Raw genomic sequence first — 20741 nt, 5'->3', positions numbered from 1 at the left:
CCAATACTGAATATGTGTGTGTTTTATGTATTGAGACTTATTTTAATGTTTATTGTAAAAAAGGTGTATGTGTATTTTTTTAAATTTAACATTACTTTGTCTTTACTTTATTTTTTAAACTTTAATGTACAGGCATATATCTATATTACAGTACATTAGCCTGTGTACTGATAGTACACAGGCAGTTGTTAGGACATACCTAAGTACGCCCTAACAACAGGAAATATGGTAGGACAGCCCTGGGGGCCTTCAATGGACCCTGGTCTGTCTGCCCATATATGGTATGTCCCTCAATCGCGTCACAAGAATTCCCTGGGATGCGATCCAAGGGGCATCCCCCCTTTTCATTTTCCCCTGAATGCTGCAGTCCACTGTGATCGCAGCATTCAGGAGAATAACGGCGGAGATGAGAGGTTTCTCTGACCTCCGCTGTTATAGAGCGGGGCTGCGGCTGTTTAATACAGTCATTGTCCCGCTCCTGACAGGAAGTGCGTGCGCGGTCAGCATGAGGAGATACGGCCGGCGCTGCACTAATGAGCGGCGGTTCAGGCAGTGAAGACAGAACACGGGGGTGTTTTGCAGTGCGCCCGCCATGTTCTGTCTTCACTGCCGGCGCTCATTAGTGCAGCGCCGGCCGCATCGCATCATCCTGACACCGCACACTTGTCAGGACTCAGGAGTGCGGCACTGGCTGTATTACACAGCTGCAGCTCCACTCTCATACATTCATGTGTTACAATACTGAGCTGTGCGGCTGCGCAGCTAAGTATCGAAATACATGAAACAACGGTATCGAACCGTTTGGGGATGCAAAGTATCGAAACCGTATCGAAGTTTCGATGCATCGTGCATCCCTAGTACAAACCCTGGGGCACTTTTTTTTCCTATCTTCCCCAGTTATTTAGTTATCGGTGCCGTTATATTTGGAGCCCGATATTTAAATAACCCCCTGAACTGTCAATGGGGCGTGTAATTGGCAAGGGTGCGTGTAACATCGCTGTGACACTGTCCAATTAGCTACGGACTGTCACAGCAATAGCTGGAGAGTATGCGCGCTTCTCGAAGCTGTGAGAGCGTGCCCGCTTCTCGGAGCGTGCCCGCTTCTCGAAGCTGTGCGAGCGTGCCCGCTTCTCGGAGCTGTGAGAGCGTGCCCGCTTCTCGGAGCTGTGCGAGCGTGCGCACTTCTCGGAGCTGTGCGAGCGTGCATGCATGCTCTCACTCTAGCTCTCGGCAGACAAGCTGAACAAGACTGATCAGTCTTGTCCTTGTCTGCTGAGAACTAGTGAGTGAGAGCGTGTGCGCGCGCACAGCTCCGATGCCACTGCCGAAGATGCTCCCGCCACCATTGAACAGAAGAAGAAGAATTCATATTCTTCTTCTCTTCTGTTCCATAGTGGCGGCGGAGCTGCGTGCGCGTGCGCACACACACTCTCTCCAGGTCTTGCTGTGACACTGTCCGTAGCTGATTGGACAGTGTCGCAGCGATAGTAACACGCCCCCTTGCCAATTACATTCCCCATTGACCGTTCAGGGTGTTATTTAAATATGGGGTGCCAAGTATAACTACACTGATATCTAAATAACGGAGAAAGATAGAAAAATAAATGTAAAGTGCCCCAGTGTTTTTACAGCCCTGCCTATTACATGCTGCTCTCAGCTGCACATGTATCAGCAGGTGAAAGGTTCTCTGTAAAACAAGTTGGTACTCTGTCATCCTTGGAGACAATGACCAATTCATGTAGAGATATGCTGAAATTGCTGACAAAGAAACTCTGCAATAGATATCAAAAATAAAGGGAAGATGTGCAATATATATACTGACATGACACACATCAGGGCATTGGCCACAGTAATAGACTATCCCAATATTGCCTTGCCTACTCGCCTTTTGGACAAAGTAGAGTAATCGCCCCAAAAGGAGCAGCCCCTTACTGAAACCTCACCCTCTCACACCCTACACAAATCCTACCAACATACTCAATATAAGTCATTGTACAGTATGTTGAAAAGTAGTATAAGGTGATCCAGCAGTATTTACCGTGATCCAGGGCTTAACAACAAACGTTAATGTACACCAATCATCCTGACGCTTTTTCCCTCAAACAAGGTTCATCAGGGGACAATATGACACGGGCATAACAAAACTGTTGTATCATGAATGAAGTATACAGAATACACCAGGGCTTTTGCTGCATTGTACACATCAGAAGCAAAAGAGTTCCTCTGCTCACACTCCACTAATACACCACAAAACGATCCACCTTAGGGACTGTACTCCCTTCAACTACAGCTTGTAGTAAAGGTGTAAATTATCCTACTCTAGCAGTGCAGAGACCTATTTCTCTGCACTGCTAGAGTAGGATCACTTACACCTTTACTACAAGCTGCAGTTGAAGGGAGTACAGTCCCTAAGGTGGATCATTTTGCGGTGCATTAGTGGAGCGTGAGTGGAGGACCACACTTTTGATTTTGTCTGGTCTTCATCTTTGGACCTCGAGCTGGATTCCACAAATAAGAATGCGCTATAAAGATAATACACTGCAGAAACTACATAACGTAACGAATTTCCTGCTAAAACTGTTTATTGAACTGGTTTGTATAATCGGCCTATAATAAATGTAAAATATATAGGGACATGAATACTTTGCGAAAATATATTATTTTGAGAATTACATAGTAAAATATTTTATGCGTACCTGTGTGAACAACAATAGTAAAATGTGGACCAGGGTAATTAGCATGATCCTCCTGCTAATATGAAAAGGTAATATACCGCATACTTGGCTGTGTCCTTAATGGGTTCCTTTTTCTGCCTTCTTGATCAAATATGTTGCCTTTCATTCAAACAGGAGGCGGCCTAATAATTATACTCACTGATGCACCTTGTGATGCAAGTACATTAATAAGACATGGATAAGGCTTGTAATTTTTTCTTTGTGTCTTCCACAGGAGATCCGTTATTGAAACCAGCCGAGCCTTGAAAGAACTTTTTCATGAAGCCAGAGAGAGAGCATCCAAAGCTCTTGGTTTTGCTAAAATGTTAAGAAAGGTACCGTAGCTCTATCTACTTGAAATATGTAACCTAGCATATTTGTAGCATAGTTCACGTTGCGTTTATTTCATTCCTTTTGCCGGAGGAATGCGATGGAGAACTCCCGACATATACCTCCGACGGAAGGCTGTTACGTATTACGCTGCATAAACATACAGTGGGAGAAGTCTCCCGGGCAGAGCACTACCTGAAGCACTGTGCCCGGGAAGCTCCTGACGTCACTGCCCGTATATATGGACAGTGACGTCAGGAGCTTTGTGATGCTGGACTCACCGGCCAGAGAGTCGGAAATGCTCTGATCAGGAATTCCGGCCTTGAGAAGCCCCTGATGTCAATATAGATCATCTAGCGGCATCTATCACCCATAGGCCCCGCTCGGTTTACTTTTTTTTTTGCAAGATAAGTGTAGTTTCAAAAAAAGGTATACCAACATTTATTAGCCCCAGAGAGCCCAAAATAACTCTTCGTTGGCTCCCGTCGGGCTAATGGAGCCATATGTACAAATTTAGCATGTATGTTGGGAGCTTTCCCAACTTAAACACTAAATTTCGGGCCAAATCGTGATGTGAACTAGGGCGGACATGAAAGATTGACATGAAGATTAAAAATCTGCACCGTAGGTCAGTTCCCGCACTTGTTTTCTGTTTTTCATATGTAGCGAGTGGATGAGATATGTTCAAATCTCATTTACTCTGCTGCTACGGTAATACGCTGTGGAATTTTAGCACAGATAATATGGTCGGAAATTCTGCAGTGTGTACACTACATGTAAACATACCCTAAAGATCACGATCAGTTGAACCCTCATGTCCGAGAGACTCCTACATTGTTTTCTGATAATTTGGTCATTTTTTAAAAAAAAGATTTTTTTTATACCAGTCAATAGTCCTATTACTGGTATTCCAAAAATGAACCTTTTCCCGTATATTAGTGTGTTGGATATACATCACTTCCTAAATGCCAGTCATTGTAAGGGACCATTTACATGTAACAATTATTATTACAACTCAAACAAAAGCAATCTTTATGATAATTGCTCAACTTAAATGCAGACAAAAACAACTAAATATAAACGTATTGTTGCTTATTGCTGAAAATGGACTATCCATTTGCAAAATTATAATTCTTTCACAAAATTTTAAATCTAATAATACATGTAGTAATTGGTTGCCCTCCGAATTTTCTTATTGAGCTGCATTAATATAATGATCCAGTATTCTTTAGAAAATATCAAAGTACATAATTGAAATTGCTCATACTGATTTTTGAAGCCCGTGAGCGTTAATAGGTTGTTTACAAGAATTGAAATGTGCAAATGAGCCTTGAGAGTGAGCTTATAATAAAGCAGGGAAGCAAAATTCTCTTCAACTCAAGAGCAGCTACAGTCTGTTTTACAACGATATCTGCAGCACCCTATGCAGAAGACTGGGTGCTGTAAGTGGTGGCCCTTATTCTGCCCTCAGGCTCACAGGGCCTCATTGTTAATAAATAACCATCCTCATTTTTAGTTTAACCGAACTGATGATACAACAAAGAAAACTCAAATAACAACCAGTGTCTGCTGCCATGTAGACTGAATTTTAGCTGTATCCGCTGCCCTGGGTACAAATAGGGTTGGGCCCAAGTGTGAAAGTTGCCATTCTAAAGAATTCAAAATAAAAAAGGAATTGCTATTAATGCAGTTAACTAATCTATTTGTGTCGGTTTGCCAAAACAAGTTTTTAGGCCACATTCCAACATGACTTTTTTGAAGTGCTTATTCCGCACTACAAATTCAAAGCAATTTACAGTACAAAACAACACAGTAGAAAAATTCAGCACCGAAATATGAGCACGCTGCAGATTTTTAAACCTGGAGCATACAAATGCTGAGGAGAAACCACAGGTTTTCACAGTGGGTTTCTATGCATAGTAGGGTTAAGCTGCAGCATAATCCACTGATAACATTTTGCGTCAAAATTTGCACTAATATCCACAGCAAAAATGTCTGCCACATGTGGACCGAACCTTATATTATTATATAACATTGCTAAAATGACAGGAGTTTTTTTCTTCCGCTGGTTTGGTTTCAGTTCTTGGATGATGATGATGCATTTAGATTAATCCTCATCTGGCGCAAAGTTGGAAACCTCAATGAAAGCAAGGTTGCCCCAATGCTACTAGTTAATGTAACCCAAACGTTTAACTATATTATGTGTGAAGCTCAACCTTGTTCTCATCTATTTTTATAGATGGAATGAGGAATCGCTTCTGATAATTTTCTTGGGCTACATAAATCTAAACAAAGTTTTTTGTTTTTCTAGGATTTGGAGATTGCTGCAGAGTTTACTTTTTCTGCATCTGTGCAAGAATTGTTAACGTACTTAAAATGCAAGGATTATTCGAAGGTAAATGACAATTTGATTAGCAAGTACATGACCTATAAAGTATTACTTGAACATATGTTATTTCAAATCTTAATGAGAAAATATGACATGTTAAAAAGCGTAAATAAAGAGGAATTCCTTCAGAATATATTGATAGATGGTAATTTGTTCCTCTGGGAGTCATTTAATGGCAAATAGTGGGATGCTGTTATGGGATAGGCGCTGGAGTAGAAGGAGGTGTTGATTGGTTCATGCTACAATTAGGAAATGGCTATGGTGGAATGAGGGACTTTATGCTCTTGTGCATTAGGATGTTGACCTAGTACTTTATATGGTATGTTCAATACTAGACTAGTGTAAATGCTGTGGTCGGTCAATCGACATTCTAGTGTAAACGCTATGGTCGATCAATCCACAGACTGTGGAGTGACCAACCACGGTATTTACAGTAATCTGTGAACCAACTGAACAGAGTAGTGTTTACTCTAGACTGTGAACAAACCGATCCAGTGTTTCCATTAGACTGTGGACTGACCAACCACAGTGTTTCCATTAGACTGTGGACTGACCAACCACCGTGTTTACACTGCAGTGTGAACTGAATGACCGACCGCAGTGTTTACACTAGATTATGAATTAACTGACCTGACAAGTGTTTTCTCTAGACTGTGGACCGACTGGCGGCAGTGTTTACTCTAGACTGTGGACTCACTAACTGCAATGTTTACATTGGACTGTGTGCTGACCAGCAGCACCGTTTACACTAGACTGTGGACTGAATGACCTGCTGCAGTGTTTAGTCTGAACTGAGAACTGACTAACCACGAGGTCAACACTAGACTGCGAACTGAGCTTCGGTAGTGTTTACTGGTGGAATAAACCATTTACGTGGCTAACAATGGCTTTATTTCTCCTCTCTTCTTTTAGGTGTTAGTTCCCACCCTAGAGAATCTGCATGTCTTTGTGCCAGATAACTTTTCTAGAGGAAGAACTGTTATTTTGCAATTACTCAATGCTGCAGCTGGTGTAGACTGTTCAAAGGACTTTGAAGATGTGGCATATGATGCCTTCTTGCTGATGACCAAACATTCTGAGGTGGACCAGCAAGTGGCAAATATTTGGGGTAGTTGGGAAGGACAGACTCTGAAAATCGTTCCACCTGTGGAAACTGCTGATACTCTGAGAAGTATGCAGGTAAATGTCTGTTAATTGCATAAATATTCACCCAAAATAATTAAAAATGTTGTGGCACCATCATTTAAAGCAGCCATAAAGCACAGGCCAATTGCCTAAATTTATTTTATTTATTTATTTTGCCACGGTAACCAAATAAGTAACTCCTCACTTTAATTTTTACTCATAAGGTTGACAATCTTCTTCTTGTGGTAATGCAGTCTGCCCATTTGTTGCGGAATAGAAAGGCTTTTCAACACTCTGTTGAAGACATCTTGTCTCTGCAACTAGAGCAAACATCCAGCCATCCAGTAATTGCAGAAGCTTTGCATCAACTCAAGGTAAAGATCTTGTACCATATTGTCGTTTTTACAACATGCATCACAATATGCATGAAGTATTTTAACCCCTTCCCGACATCCCCGTATATATGGCACTGGTCCGGTCAGAATAGATATTATATGGATATATGTATATAGTGGTGGGTGCAATCGAGTGGTTGATGCAAATCCTCCTAGGCTCAGGCTAAGAGCCCTTGGAAATGCAACAGACAAATAGATATATCATTAGATTATGGCCGGCATAAGGGACCAAAAATATACAAGGATATAAGATTCATTTATTTGTATGGACTTGTTATGAAACTAGACCTATATGCATATTCTCAATGGAGACCGACAAATATGCATGTAGTGAGTGCAGGGGAACATCAATATTAAATGTTCTCTTTTTAATGTAATGAATGTAATTTTCTGGTTTTGCTAAAATAAACTTATAGAATGTGATTTATTTTGCTACAAAAGAGTGATGCCTTGGAACTCTGCAATAAGATCAACAGTGCCATAGACCGGGTAGATCAGTTGTACAGCTCTGAATTTGAAGCCGAGGTGGATGAATCGGAATCTTCCACTTTGCAGCAATATTATCGAGAAGCCATGATTCAAGGTTACAACTTTGGTTTTGAGGTATGTCCTGCAAATTTAAAAAAAGTAATAAAAATTAATAATTTCAGTAATGCATATGATTTATGTATTTGTTAAAAAGGATTTGTCACTAGTTTATTAATTCCCTACCTCCTAACTAATCTAATAGGGGCTATGATTCTGATAACTACAGTTAGCTGCATTTTTCTAAATATGCTAATTTGGCTATACTTGCCAAATGGGAGGTTACGCTTTCTTTTCACTGTGGGCAGTGTAATGTTTTCTTCATGACGCTGTCCAATCAGTCATACAGTTTTCCTTCCCAGCCCAGCAACGCAGTGTAATCATATAGTATACAGCTTCCATTACCGACTATGTTTTCAACTGGTGATCTCTCTGGTTGTTTCACAGCTAGAACTGTGATCCTGGTACCATATGAAAGATTAGAATCTTTTCATATGTCACCGGAACCACTGTTCTAGGTGGCCCACAGGAGATATGGCTGTTTGAAGTGATTCCCCCTTCCCTCCAGCCTCAGTCTCTCACACTGTATGAAGCAGGCTCATGCTGATAGGACAACATCAAAGGCTGTGACATAGCTACACCTCTGGAGAATCGCTGGTATTGTCACCTACTTGTCTAGTATAGCCTTATTTGCATATTTAGATAAAGCTCATAACTTTTAAAATAATAAACTTTTTGGGACACAATTTTCACTAGCATTATTAGTGTAGGTTCACACAGAGTTTTTTGCAGTCAGAAAATCTGCCTCAAAATTCAGTTTGGCATTTTGAGGCACATTTTGCTCTGCCTGCACGCCGTTTTTCGCCCGCTGTCATTGAGCGTCGCAGGCAAAAAAGTCTGAGAAATACGCTTTCTTTGCCCCCCGTTGGTAATGGGAGGTCAGAGACGTAAACACCGAAAGATAGGGCATGTCTCCTCTTTTTCCCGCGAAACGGTTTTTCCGCTCTCGGGAAAAAACGCCTCCGCTTCCTATTGAAATGAATGGGAAGCATTTCGGCGCGGTTTCCGCGTCAAAAAACTCTTTGTGAACATACTCTTAGTGTGGCAGCGCCTATTAAATTATGTAGGAGATTGGGCATTACTAAACTAGTGGCAGCCTCTTAAAGTGAGTAAATATAGGCAAATTACTTAACCCCTTAATGACCGCCGATACGTCTTTTTACGGCGGTCATTAGTGGGCTTTATTCTAGAGCGCCGCCAAACTACGTCGCTGCTGTAGAATAAAGTAAACAGAGCAGGGAGCCGTGAAATCTCCCTGCTCTCAACTGCCAGAAGCAGCTGAGGGCTGGGGGCGTCCCTGCTCTGCCGGGTGAGATCGATATTAGTATCGATCTCACCCGTTTAACCCTTCAGATGCGGTGCACAATAGCGAGCACCGCATCTGAATGGTTTTGGAGAGAGGGAGGGAGCTCCCTCTCATCTCACTGACACCCGGCGATAAAATCGCCGAGTGTCTGTGTCTTCTATGGCAGCCGGGGGTCTAATAAAGACCCCCAGGTCTGCCTGCAGCGAATGCCTGCTAGATCATGCCGCAGGCATGACCTAGCAGATGCCTGTCCGTTTTAAACGGACAGGCAGTAATACACTGCAATACGAAAGTATTGCAGTGTATTATAATAGCGATCGGAGGATAGGGAAGTCCCCTAGTGGGACTAGTAAAAAAGTAAAAAAAGTTTAATAAAGTTAATAAAAAAAAAAAGTGAAAAAAAATAAATGAAAAACCCAGCTTTTCCCCTTACAAAATGCTTTACTATTAAAAAAAACTACAATAAAGCAAAAAAGTTACACATATTTGGTATTGCCGCGTCCGTAACGACCCCGACTATAAAGCTGTTACATTATTTAACCCGCACTGTGAACGCCGTAAAAAATAAAATAAAAAACAATGGAAAAATTGCTGTTTTCTGTTAATCCTGACTTAAAAAAAATGTGATAGAAAGTGATCAAAAAGTCGCATCTACTCTCAAATGGTACCAATAAAAACTGCAAGTCGTCCCGCAAAAAACAAGACCTTATACAGCTATGCCGACGCAAAAATAAAAAAGTTACAGCTCTTCGAATGTGACAATGGAAAAATCTAAAAAATGGCTTGGACATTAGGGCCCAGAATGCCAGCAGGGGGAAGGGGTTAAAGGGGAATCACTTGTATTGTTTTTACTCACTAAAACCAGATCGTAAACATTTATTTTTTTCTATTTTGTTTTTATTTTCTAACTTTATATTTTTTAAATTCTATTTTCTGTGCTTGATTATGGGTGGTGACCACCTTGTCTGAGGAACTGCTCTGCTCTGTTAACAGTACACAGAGGTATGCTGACTACTATGGGAGACTGTTCTAGACCTGCTCTGTGACTTGTGCAGAGGTCACTATGCAGGGACGGGGATTGGTTGAGCTGTGTCCATCAACTATTGTCAATGATGGATCCTGTGTTCTCTATATAGCGGTCTTACCTTTCATTGTAATTCTGCCCGTGCGGATAATGAGATAACTGCTGAGAAGTGATCTCTACAGAACAGGAAGTGTCAATCTATTGTGAAGCTTAGTGGCCAGAGTGAAGACGGCAAGATTTTAGGATTATTTCTTGAATACAGAATATAAAATTAAAAATAAACCACAAAATTATTTTAAAAATATGTTTAACATAAAAGCTTAATTAAAAAAATAGGCCCTTTTGCGATGACACATTCCGTTTAATAGGACCGAAGCAAATGATTAATAATTTGTATTCTATTCCTTAAAAGGTTTAACAGATTTCTACAAATCATTATATGGTTATTCCTAACTTAGACATTTATGGCATATCCACAGGATATGCTATAAATTTCTGATCGATACGGGTCCCTGCATCTATAAATGCAATACCCATATATTGAGAACTGTTCTCACCCACCCCTCACAAGGCAAATTGGGGTCGGATAACGCCCCCCGTACTTGATATAGGTACGGCCAAGAGCTGGGACTCACAATCTATCAGACGTTTATGTTGTATCCTGTGCATATACTATTGATGTCTAAGTTGGGAAATGCCGTTTAATCACTTCACAGACACTGTAGCTGTGTTTGATCGTAGGATTGTTCTTCATGTAATATGGATTGTCACAGTCTATTTTTAGAATGACATACGTATTAACTGGGATAATTCACACATTAGATTATTTCAAGGCCATTTTTATGACTTACTGTTTTTACCATAGGTTGTAAGTATATAGTGCTTTATTTTGTTTTACTCTGTGGTTCTAATCAGATCTGGCTTTAAGGGGGTTGTCCGGACATGGATAATTGATGACCTATCCACAGAATAGGTCACCACTATACGAGTGGTGGGGTCCAACACCCGGACCCCGCACCGATAAGCTGTTACGGCTGCCTTCGGGTACGGGATATCTATTCCAGAAGCAGATGGCTCCGATCCAAAATAGTGGCCGAGCTGCAGTATTGCAGCTCTGCTCCTATTCAAGTGAATAGGAGCAGAGCTGCAATTCTGCAGCAGAGGCGACTATGCAGCGTATGGAGCCATCTGCTCCGAACACTGCATAACATCCGGCAACCGGAGCAGCTGATCGGTGCGGGGTCCAGTTGTCGGACCCCCACTGATTATATACTGATGACCTATCCTGTGGAGAGGTCATCAGTGGTCCATACCTGGACAACCCCTTTAAGTTTAATTACAGCACGTAATGTTACTAGTTTTAATAAGGTTTCATTCACATCTGCATCGGGACTCCGTCCATGGGTGCTGTCTGAGCTTTCCGTTAGGGGAACACATGAACGTAATCCAAACTGAAATTATAGGTTCCCATTTGCATCACCATTGATTTCAATGGTGGCGGATTCAATGCAAATAGTTTCCGTTTCTCACCGTTGTGCAAGGGTTCCGTCGTTTTGACGGAATGCATAGCGCAGTCGACTACGGTATTGCTTCCGTCAAAGCGACAGAACCCTTGCACAACAGTGACAAACGGAAACCATTTGCACCGGATCCGTCAACCTTGAAATTGATGGTTTGCGTTTTGTTTTAGTTTAGATACTGTTCATGGGTTCCCCTGACGGAAAGGTCAGACGGAGCCCATGAACGCAACGCAGTTCCCATGGAGTCCCAACGCAGATGTGAACGAAGCCTAATACTTTATAAATCTGTCAGCCCCTCCTAAAACATTTTTGGTCAAGAATTTTGTCTTAAATGGGTTTCTTTACAATCAGTAACAGGAAAAAAGGCTGTAAGCTGATTCCTTTGTAAGAATCAGTTTAACATTTTCCGTAGCCAGTCTATAACTGTCATAGTCTCTTATTGCAGATTGATTTAATTATTAATGTGACACTGCAAATGTTTCCAACTTATTCGTTCAACGCATTAGTGGGAGTCCCAGTTTACCAGATCCCACTTATCAGATTTTTCTTATTGAGGGTTTGCTGTTATTGGAATACACCAGAACTGTATAGCTGTGATTAAGATTAAAAAAAAAATTGGATTTTCTATTCACTTTTAAAAACAAATTTACGGTATTTATTTGCGCACTCTGTTTGTTTTTTAAATTTACAGTGTGCTTTATGCCAAATAAAAATAAAATAAAAAAATCTTCAAACTTGACTTTAAATTGAAGGGGTTTTTAAAATTGATGGCCTATCCTTGGGATGGGCCATCAATATAAGATCGGTGGCGGTCCGACACTCAGCAATCCCACCAATCAGTTATTTGAAGGGCTGTGGCGCCTAATTGGGCCAGTGGTGCAATACTTTGCACGGCCGCTACAAACGTAACATCATGTACAAGTACGAACCAGTAGAAGAACCGTTTAAACAATGAAGAGGCTGCGGCGCTCGTATGACCGCCGTTGCCTTTTCAAACAACTGGTCGGCGGGGGTGCCGAGAGTCGAACCCCCGCCAATCTTATATAGGCCATAAATTTTAATAACCCGGATAACCACTTTAAAAAATCACCCATAATGGCGCTGTGGGTGAGAAATGCCTAAGGTGGATTTCTATTCCTCTGTTAATAGTTTGCAAAGACAATAAAAAAAATTCTACGTATTCTCCATCAATGTTAAAACCTGGAAAGATATGTGGTGCAGTTATGCAACCAGGTTTTTTAGTTGTTTTTTTTTCCACTGGAGCTGTTTACACAAAACTGTAAATTTTTCTTCATGGCTGCTTGAAAACTTGCTTTTTTTAATATTTAAGATGCAAAATACGCTCAATTGTTAAGTTGCTAAGATTGCACATATCCTTTTTTTTTTTTTTTGTTTAATAATCATTATTGGTCTGCATTTTAGCTAGTTACCAATGCTACTTACAATATGCTATATTTGATAGCTGCCATTTTACCATCGATCTAGTTTGATTTTACATAGTAAATATATGTATAGGGATGGTATGAATTGTTTCTTTATTTAAAAAAATAATTCTGCAAGTTAAAATTATTGACCTCAACATCTTTGCCTTCAAGTACCACAAAGAAGTTGTTCGTCTGATGTCTGGGAAATTCAGACCGAACATTGGTGACAAATACATCACCTTTGCCAGAAAGTGGATGAACTATGTGCTAACAAAATGTGAAAGTGGCCGAGGCACCAGACCAAGGTAATGAATGTATGCGTTTTAATAAATTGCAAAGTCAATTCAGACATTTAAATTGTTCTCTGACATGGTTAGTTATGTAGATCCCATAATAGATAAAGTGTCATGGTGTGACTACTGGTGGTGTGTCCTTCAGTCTGCTGTTACTGCCAGGGGAAAGGGTCTGCAAGTGTTTTTCTCCTGCAGCATAAAAATCAAGCATTACACGTTGCCCATTGAAATCCGTGGTCTGTCCATGCTATTGGCATTATCCTGTCCTCTAACTCAATACCTGCCACACACAATTGGCACCTATACAATTAGAGGGAAAAAACTGCATAAGAAGACAATTTCTAGTTTAAATGTATGTATATTATAGCATTTTGCTACAAATGAACACATGTCCCACGAAGATGTGGAATTCCCGTCTAAAGAATTTCTCTGGCAGGATGTGGTGAACATTTAGATTAGGACAATCACTGCTGCCAACGGGAGAGGAACGTCATTGTTGTCAATTCACAGCCCTCACTAGAGCCTATTGCTAGACAGCAGTGCATATTTGAAACGTTGCTATGTGGGACCCTTTACATTTACCGATGTTGCTGGCCATAACATAGTTTTTTTTTGGTTGTACCATCAATGTAGACCTATAATAAATTATAGTTTTATTGTTATATGTTGATCTTCATCGTCGTGTGTGTATACATATATATATATATATATATATATATATATATATATATATATATATATATAATTATTTGAAAGTCTGTTACATTGCAAGTATCCACAAAGATCTTCACTTTTGTAGATGGGCAACACAAGGATTTGACTATCTCCAGGCCATTGAACCTGCATTTATTTCAGCTCTTCCTGAGGATGACTTTCTGGTATGTGCTCTTGATTTGTTCTAGTATCTTGCTTTTATACAGTATTTTGTAGTATTAATTTATCAAATAGATGGCTTCACTTTTTTTTCTTTTTTTTTTCAGTCTATTGACCTAGCGAACCACCATCTTATATTATTCATGATTGTAGTTCTTTGCCTTTTCTGTTGTGGTCTTAAAGAGGCTCTGTCACCACATTATAAGTGCCCTATCACCTACATAAGGAGATCGGCGCTATAATGTAGGTGACAGCAGTGCTTTTTATTTAGAAAAACAATCCATTTTCACCACGTTAGGAGCGATTTTAGCTTTATGCTAATTACTTTCTTAATGCCAAACTGGGCGTGTCTTTACTTTAGACCAAGTGGGCTCTGTACAGGGGAGTGTATGACTCTGACCAATCAGCCTCATGCACTCCTCCATTCATTTACTCAGCGCATAGGGATCCTATCTCGACACTTCGGTAACGTTTCTGTGGTACTTACAGCAGAGCAAGCGTAATCTCGAGAGATCTCGCTGTAAATGACCGGTTACAGCGAGATTACGCTTGCTCTGCTCTAACTACCACAGAAACGTTACCGAAGTGTCGAGATTGTGAATAGACATCCCGTCCTGGCTGGAAGGAATGTCTATTCACTGTGTAAACACTTCAGTAACGTTAAGGGGGCAGTATAAGACAGCAGATACTGGTCTAGCAGGATCCCTATGCGCTGAGTAAATGAATGGAGAGGAGTGTATGAGGCTGATTGGTCAGCGTCATACACTCCCCTGTACAGAGCCCACTTGTCTAAAGTAAAAACACGCCCAGTTGGGCATTAAGAATTGGGCATTAATTAGCATAAAGCTAAAATCGCTAATAACGTGGTAAAAATAGATAGTTTTTCTAAATTAAAAGCACTGCTGTCACCTACATTATAGCGCCCATCTCCTTATGTAGGAGATAGGCCACTTATAATGTGGTGACAGAGCCTCTTTAAGGTGCCCATACACATTAAAGAGTAGTCTGGGTTTTTCACTTACCCTTTCGCATAATTTATTGGAAACTATTTTTACATTTATTTTTTTTTTTTCTTGGAGAGGGGGGGAAAGAAAAATTTATTCAAGTTTACATATTTTAAAAGAACTACAGTCATTTATTAAGTGCGTCTGTCGCTCAATATGTACAATTGGATTTTTATTATGAAGCCCCACTAGTGAAATAGCAGTCTGTTCATAGCTTAGAAAATTTTCAGATCTCTTATCAGATGTAATGATATGCAAAGTCAGAAGATGTACCTGTATTACGTGTATTTTTATACATTGCTGTTAAATCCAGTTTTTTGGGGGATTGTGGCAAAACCATTGTTTTTACGTAGGCTAAGGGTCCTTTTACACGGCCAATATGGGCGGTGAAAACTCGCGCCGATCAACGAGACAGCTCATTTATCGGCGCTCCTTTCACAAGGAGATGCTTGTTATGTATGGGGACGAGCGATCATTACTATGTTTGCTCGTCCCCATGCATTTCCACTATATCAGCAGTGCATCTCACAAGAGGATGTGCTGCTAACTACGATAATTTTTAGTGCTACATAAAAGATGCGATCATCCGGTGAATAAGCGTTTGCTCGTTCATCGGCTGATCGTTGTCCTATTAACACAGGGCAATGATCGGTCATGAGCGTTCATATGAACACTTGTTTTGTCCGATCTTTGGCCCGGTGTAAAAAGGCCTTCAGTTTAGATACAGCTATAATTTTAAATCCAGTTAATTGGATTACCGTACATAGAATTGTACAAGGATTGTCTACTTACAGTGGAGGAGATTTATCAAAACTAGTGCAAGGACAAAGTGGAGAAGTTGCCTATAGCAACTAACCAGATTCCCGTTATTATTTTCCAAAGGGCCTTTGGAAAATCTAAGCAGCAATGTGATTGTTTGCTATGGGGTAACTGGGCACTCCGCTTCTCTTGCTCACTGATTTTTCTAGAGGTTGGAAATCGTTCCTTTATAACCATAGTTCAGAGTTTGGCATTCTTTAAACTACGCTGACAATCCTAAACTGCTCATACACAATGACAGGTCCTGTCTAACAACAAAGAGATTATAATTAAAAACTGTTTTTACAGATCGTTTAAATGTTTAGTATTATGGCTGGATACATTCAAAATTAGTCTGGCCTAAACAATTCTAAGAATTGGTTGTGAGAAGGCCACTAGTAAATTGCATGTGCCAATTATGTATTTTATCTGTTTTGTTTTCTTTTATTCTGTCTGTTATGATAACTCGATTTTCTGATTTGTTGCTTTAGAGTTTACAAGCACTCATGAATGAATGCATTGGCCATGTTATTGGGAAACCACATAGTCCAGTCACAGGCTTGTACCTTGGTAAGATATTAACAACTGTTTCTTTAACACCTTCTCTCTGCAGCAACTTTTGACCTTCCTGACAGAGCCTAAATTTTTCAAATGTGACATGTCTGTGGTAATAACTTCGGAATGTTTTACCTATCCAAGTAATTCTGAGATTGTTTTCTTGAGACATGTACTTTGTCAGAGGTAAAATTTGGTCGATACATTCATTGCTTAGTTGTGAAAAACACAAATTTAGGGAAAATTTGCCTAAATTAGAATTTTTCTAAATGTATCTGCTTGTAAGACAGATAGTTATACTACAGAATAGTTACTAAATAGCATTTCCTATAGGTCTACTTTTATGTTGGCATCGTTTTTTGAACATCCTTTTATTTTTTTTTAGGACGTTACATTTTTAAAAGTCTATTTTTGTTAGGGACCAGTTCAGTTGTGAACTGGGTTTAAGGGGCCAGGACATTAGAAACCCCCATAAATTACCCCATTTAAAAAACTGCACCCCTCAAAGTATTCACAACAGTTTTTAGAAAGTTTTTTTATCTCTTTAGGCGTTTCACAGGAATTAAAGGGCTTTTCCCATGACAGACGTTTGACATATCCACAGGATATATGTAATAAATGTCAGATAGATGCCGGTCCCACCTCTGGGACCCGCACCTATCTCTAGAAAGGTGTCCCCTAAACCCCATTCTAGCTTTTTCTGCTCACACTGACTCCCCGCCACTTCCTAACTATATGGACAGGAGTTACGGAAACAGCGTAACTCGCTGAGCTACGCTGTTTCCGTAACTCCCATAGTAGTGAATGGCAGTTACGGAAGCAACGTAGCATGCGAGCTACGCTGTTTCCGTAACTACTAATCAGTTCTATGGAAGTTACGGAAACTGCTTGGCTGTTTCTCAACTGACTGGTCCCGTAACTTCCGACCATGTAATCCGTAAGTGGCCAGGAGGCAGCGTGAGCACAAAAAGCAAGAATGGGGTTTAGAGGACCCCGTTCTACAGAGAGGTGGGGGTCCCAGAGGTGGGACCCGCATCTATCTGACATTTATGACCTATCCTGTAGATATGTCATAAATGTCTCTGATGGGGAAAAACCCCTTTAAAGCAAAGTGGATGTGAAATTTACAAGTTTTAACTTTTTTTGCAGAAATTCCATTTTATTTAATTGTATTTTTTCTGTATCATGGAAGATTTTACAAGATAAACAATACTCAATCTTTATTAACCGGATTCTGCAGTTTTTAGAAATATCCCAGATGTGGCCCGAGTGTGCTAATGGACTGAAACACAGGCTTCCGAAGCAAAGGAGCACCTAGTGGATTTTGGAGCCTTCTATTTATTAGATTATATTTTAAGCACTATGTCAGGTTTGAAGAGGTTTTGTGGTACCAAAACATAGGAAACACGCCAAAAAAGACCCCGTTTTGGAAACTACACTTCACAAGGAGTTAATATAGTGGTGTAGTGAGCATTTTGACCCCACAGGTGTTTCATAAATTTGTATAGAATTGGGCAGTGAAAATAAAAAAAAACAATGTTTTTTTTCCCCCAATAAGACTTTAGGTCAAAATTGTGCATTTTCGAACAATTAAATGAGAAAAAGAACCTCAACATTAGTAAAGCAACTTCTCCAGAGTATGAAAATACCCCGTATGTGGTCATAAACTGCTGTGTGGGCTCGTGATAGGGCTCAGAAGAGAAGGAGAGGCATTTGGGTTTTGGAGTGCAGATTTTGCTGGTTTCTGGGCGCCATGTCGCATTTGCAATGCGCCTGTGGGACCAAAGCAGTGGAAGCCCCCCCAGAAGTGACCTCATTTTGGAAACTACACCCCTCAAGGTATTCATTCACCTAGGGGTGTAGTGAGCATGTAAACACCACTGGTGTTTTCCAGAAATTAGTGTGCAGTGGATGTTGCAGTGTGAGGGTATGTTCACATGGCCTATTTTCTGCCGTTTTTCGGGTCATAAACGGACGAAAAATCGGAAGCAGAACGCCTCCAAACATCTGTCCATTGAAATCAATGGGAAAAACAGCATTCTGTTCCGATGGGCCATTTTTTTTAAGCGGCTGTTTTGAAAAACGGCTGTGAAAAAGAAGTGCAGGACACTTCTTGGGACGTTTTTGGAGCTGTTTTTCATAGACTCTATTGAAAAAAAACTCCAAAAAGGGCCTCGAAAATCGCAAGTAGCTTTAAAAACGTCTGGAAATCAGGAGCTGGTTTCCCTTGAAAACCGCACCGTATTTTCAGATTTTTTTGAGTTTGCGTGTGAACCTACCCTGAAAATGGCAATTTTTCCATAGATCTGCCATTTCAGTATCCAATATGATGTGCCCAGCTTGTGCCACCATGAAAAGACATCTCTAATTATTATGCTGTGTTTTCCAGTTTTAGAAACACCCTACATGTGGCCATAATCTTTTGCCTGGACATACAGCAGGGCTCAAGAGTGAAAGAGTACTATGCGAAATTGAGGTCTAATTTGGCGATTTACAAAGTATTGGTTCTTAATTGCAGAGGTTTTGATTGGAAATAAAAGTAACCCCTGAGAAGTGATCTTTGGAAACTACACCCCTGAAGGCATTATTAAGTGGTGTAGTAAGCATTTTGACTCCAGAGGTGTTCTCCAGAAAGGAATGTGCCGCGGATGGTCCCAATAAATTTTCCCCAGATATGCCATTTCAGTGGCAAATATATTGTGCCCAACTACCACCCCAACAATTGTTATAAGGGTTCTCTTTGGTATGGCGATGCTTTATATGTGTAAGTGAACTGCTGTTTGGGCATAATGTAGGACTCAGAAGAGAGGGAGTGCCATTTGGCTTTTGGAGTGCTTGGTAGTAGTTTTATTTGGAGCTTTAGTAGTATTTCAATTTATAATGTGACGGAATAGTTTAGCTTGGTGGAGTACATCAAAGCATAATAAGGTGGTATAATAATGGGGTAAAAAAACCATTAAAATTGTCCATGGATGTTTTGTTATTCTTTGAAGCAATCCCTTATGCCCATGCTAGTGTTGCACTGATGAATGGTGCCCTTTCTTATCCTTTTTTTGGTACACACTCTCTGCACCTTTGCAGTTTGGGGAATGCTGGGAAAGTGTTGTTCTTGTATAATACGGGCACCCTCGCTTCCTGCAGATGTTTGAACCCTCCCTTTCTTGGTTCCCAAATATTAGGGCCTTAACTGGTTCCCGACCGCTGGCTGTGTTTTTACGGCCAGCGGTCAGGGTCCTTAAAACTCGAGCCATAGACTTTTTACGGCTCGGGTTTTAACTTGCTTCTCGCGCGATCGGGCAGCTGAATGTCGGGTCTCCAGCTGTCCGTGACTGCCGGAGACCCTGAGGAGAAGATAGAAGCAGCTTTCTTTGCTTCTCTCTTCTCTGATGACTTGTACACAGCGCTCAATGAACGCTGTGTATAGGAATAGAGGCAGCGGCTGCGCCGCTGTCTCTGTTCCTCCCGGTGTTCATGTGATTGGGTGCCGTTACTGACAGACTGCTGCTGGGTCTAACTAGACCCAGCACAGCCCTATTAGTGACAATCGTGACTATGAGAGGGCTGATTTCCCCTGCAACTGGGGCTGATGTGCAGCTCCAGTTACAGTGGAAAAGATTGTGTAAAAGAAAAGAAAAAAATATATATTAAGTTCCCCAAAGGTCTTTTTTGACCTTTGAGGGACAGACCATAGTAATAAAAAAAAGTAACGTAAAGTGCAAAAAAAAATAATAATAAATACACATAAAATACCCATCCCAAAAAAACGTTCCCCTCCCGCTAATCATTGTTGTAATGCTAGCGCTGACCCAATTACCCTAATATAGACGTGTAATATATAAAAATTTACGGTAGACCATGACGATCACAAATAAAAGGTCTATTTTAGGGTAAAACTATGTTGTTACCAAAAAAAAAAATAGTTGAAATGTAAAAAAGCTTATTTTTTTACTATTTTCAAACTTTATGAATAAAAATTCTAAAATGGCAAAAAGGATGTGTATAAAAACGATAAAAAATAAATAAACCTGTATTGTCTACGGAAAAAACGTCGCAAAAATCAGGTCGTTAGCCCAACAAATAAAAAAGTTATAACTGTTTAACTAACGTGCTAAAAAGGGCTAACCGGTGTCTGGTCCTGAAGGCTCAAAATAGCCCGGTCCTGAACTGGTTAATAATCACCTCTGATCCGCATATCTGCATATTTTTTTCTTTACTTATGGGAGCCAAAACTTTTCTTATTTTTTCATAGACGTTGTGGTATTGCAGGATGAGCTGTACTTTTTATGGGTACTATTTTGGGGTACATGTGACTTTTTGATATACTTTTTATTAAATTTTTTTGGGAAACGCGGTGACCAAAAATCAGCAATTCTGGCCTTGTTTTTTTGTTTTGTTTTTATGGTGTT

General features: G+C 40.4%; 1 protein-coding gene across 4 annotated transcripts in view; it reads left to right on the top strand.

The window, feature by feature from the left end:
* MAP3K4 (mitogen-activated protein kinase kinase kinase 4) overlaps positions 1-20741 on the top strand; it is a 192361-nt gene that overhangs the window by 122572 nt on the left and 49048 nt on the right. For all 4 annotated transcript variants that reach the window (XM_075862556.1, XM_075862557.1, XM_075862558.1 and 1 more), the window contains 8 exons: positions 2950-3049; positions 5356-5439; positions 6346-6612; positions 6783-6932; positions 7395-7556; positions 12984-13117; positions 13905-13983; positions 16272-16350. In XM_075862556.1, coding sequence (XP_075718671.1) covers positions 2950-3049; positions 5356-5439; positions 6346-6612; positions 6783-6932; positions 7395-7556; positions 12984-13117; positions 13905-13983; positions 16272-16350 — 1055 coding nt within the window. The remainder of the gene's footprint in view (positions 1-2949; positions 3050-5355; positions 5440-6345; positions 6613-6782; positions 6933-7394; positions 7557-12983; positions 13118-13904; positions 13984-16271; positions 16351-20741) is intronic.

This window comes from Rhinoderma darwinii, chromosome 4, assembly GCF_050947455.1.
Source record: "Rhinoderma darwinii isolate aRhiDar2 chromosome 4, aRhiDar2.hap1, whole genome shotgun sequence".
NCBI lineage: Eukaryota > Metazoa > Chordata > Amphibia > Anura > Rhinodermatidae > Rhinoderma > Rhinoderma darwinii.
Note: the sequence above shows the minus strand (reverse complement) of the source record. Positions and strands in the feature narration are given on the sequence as shown.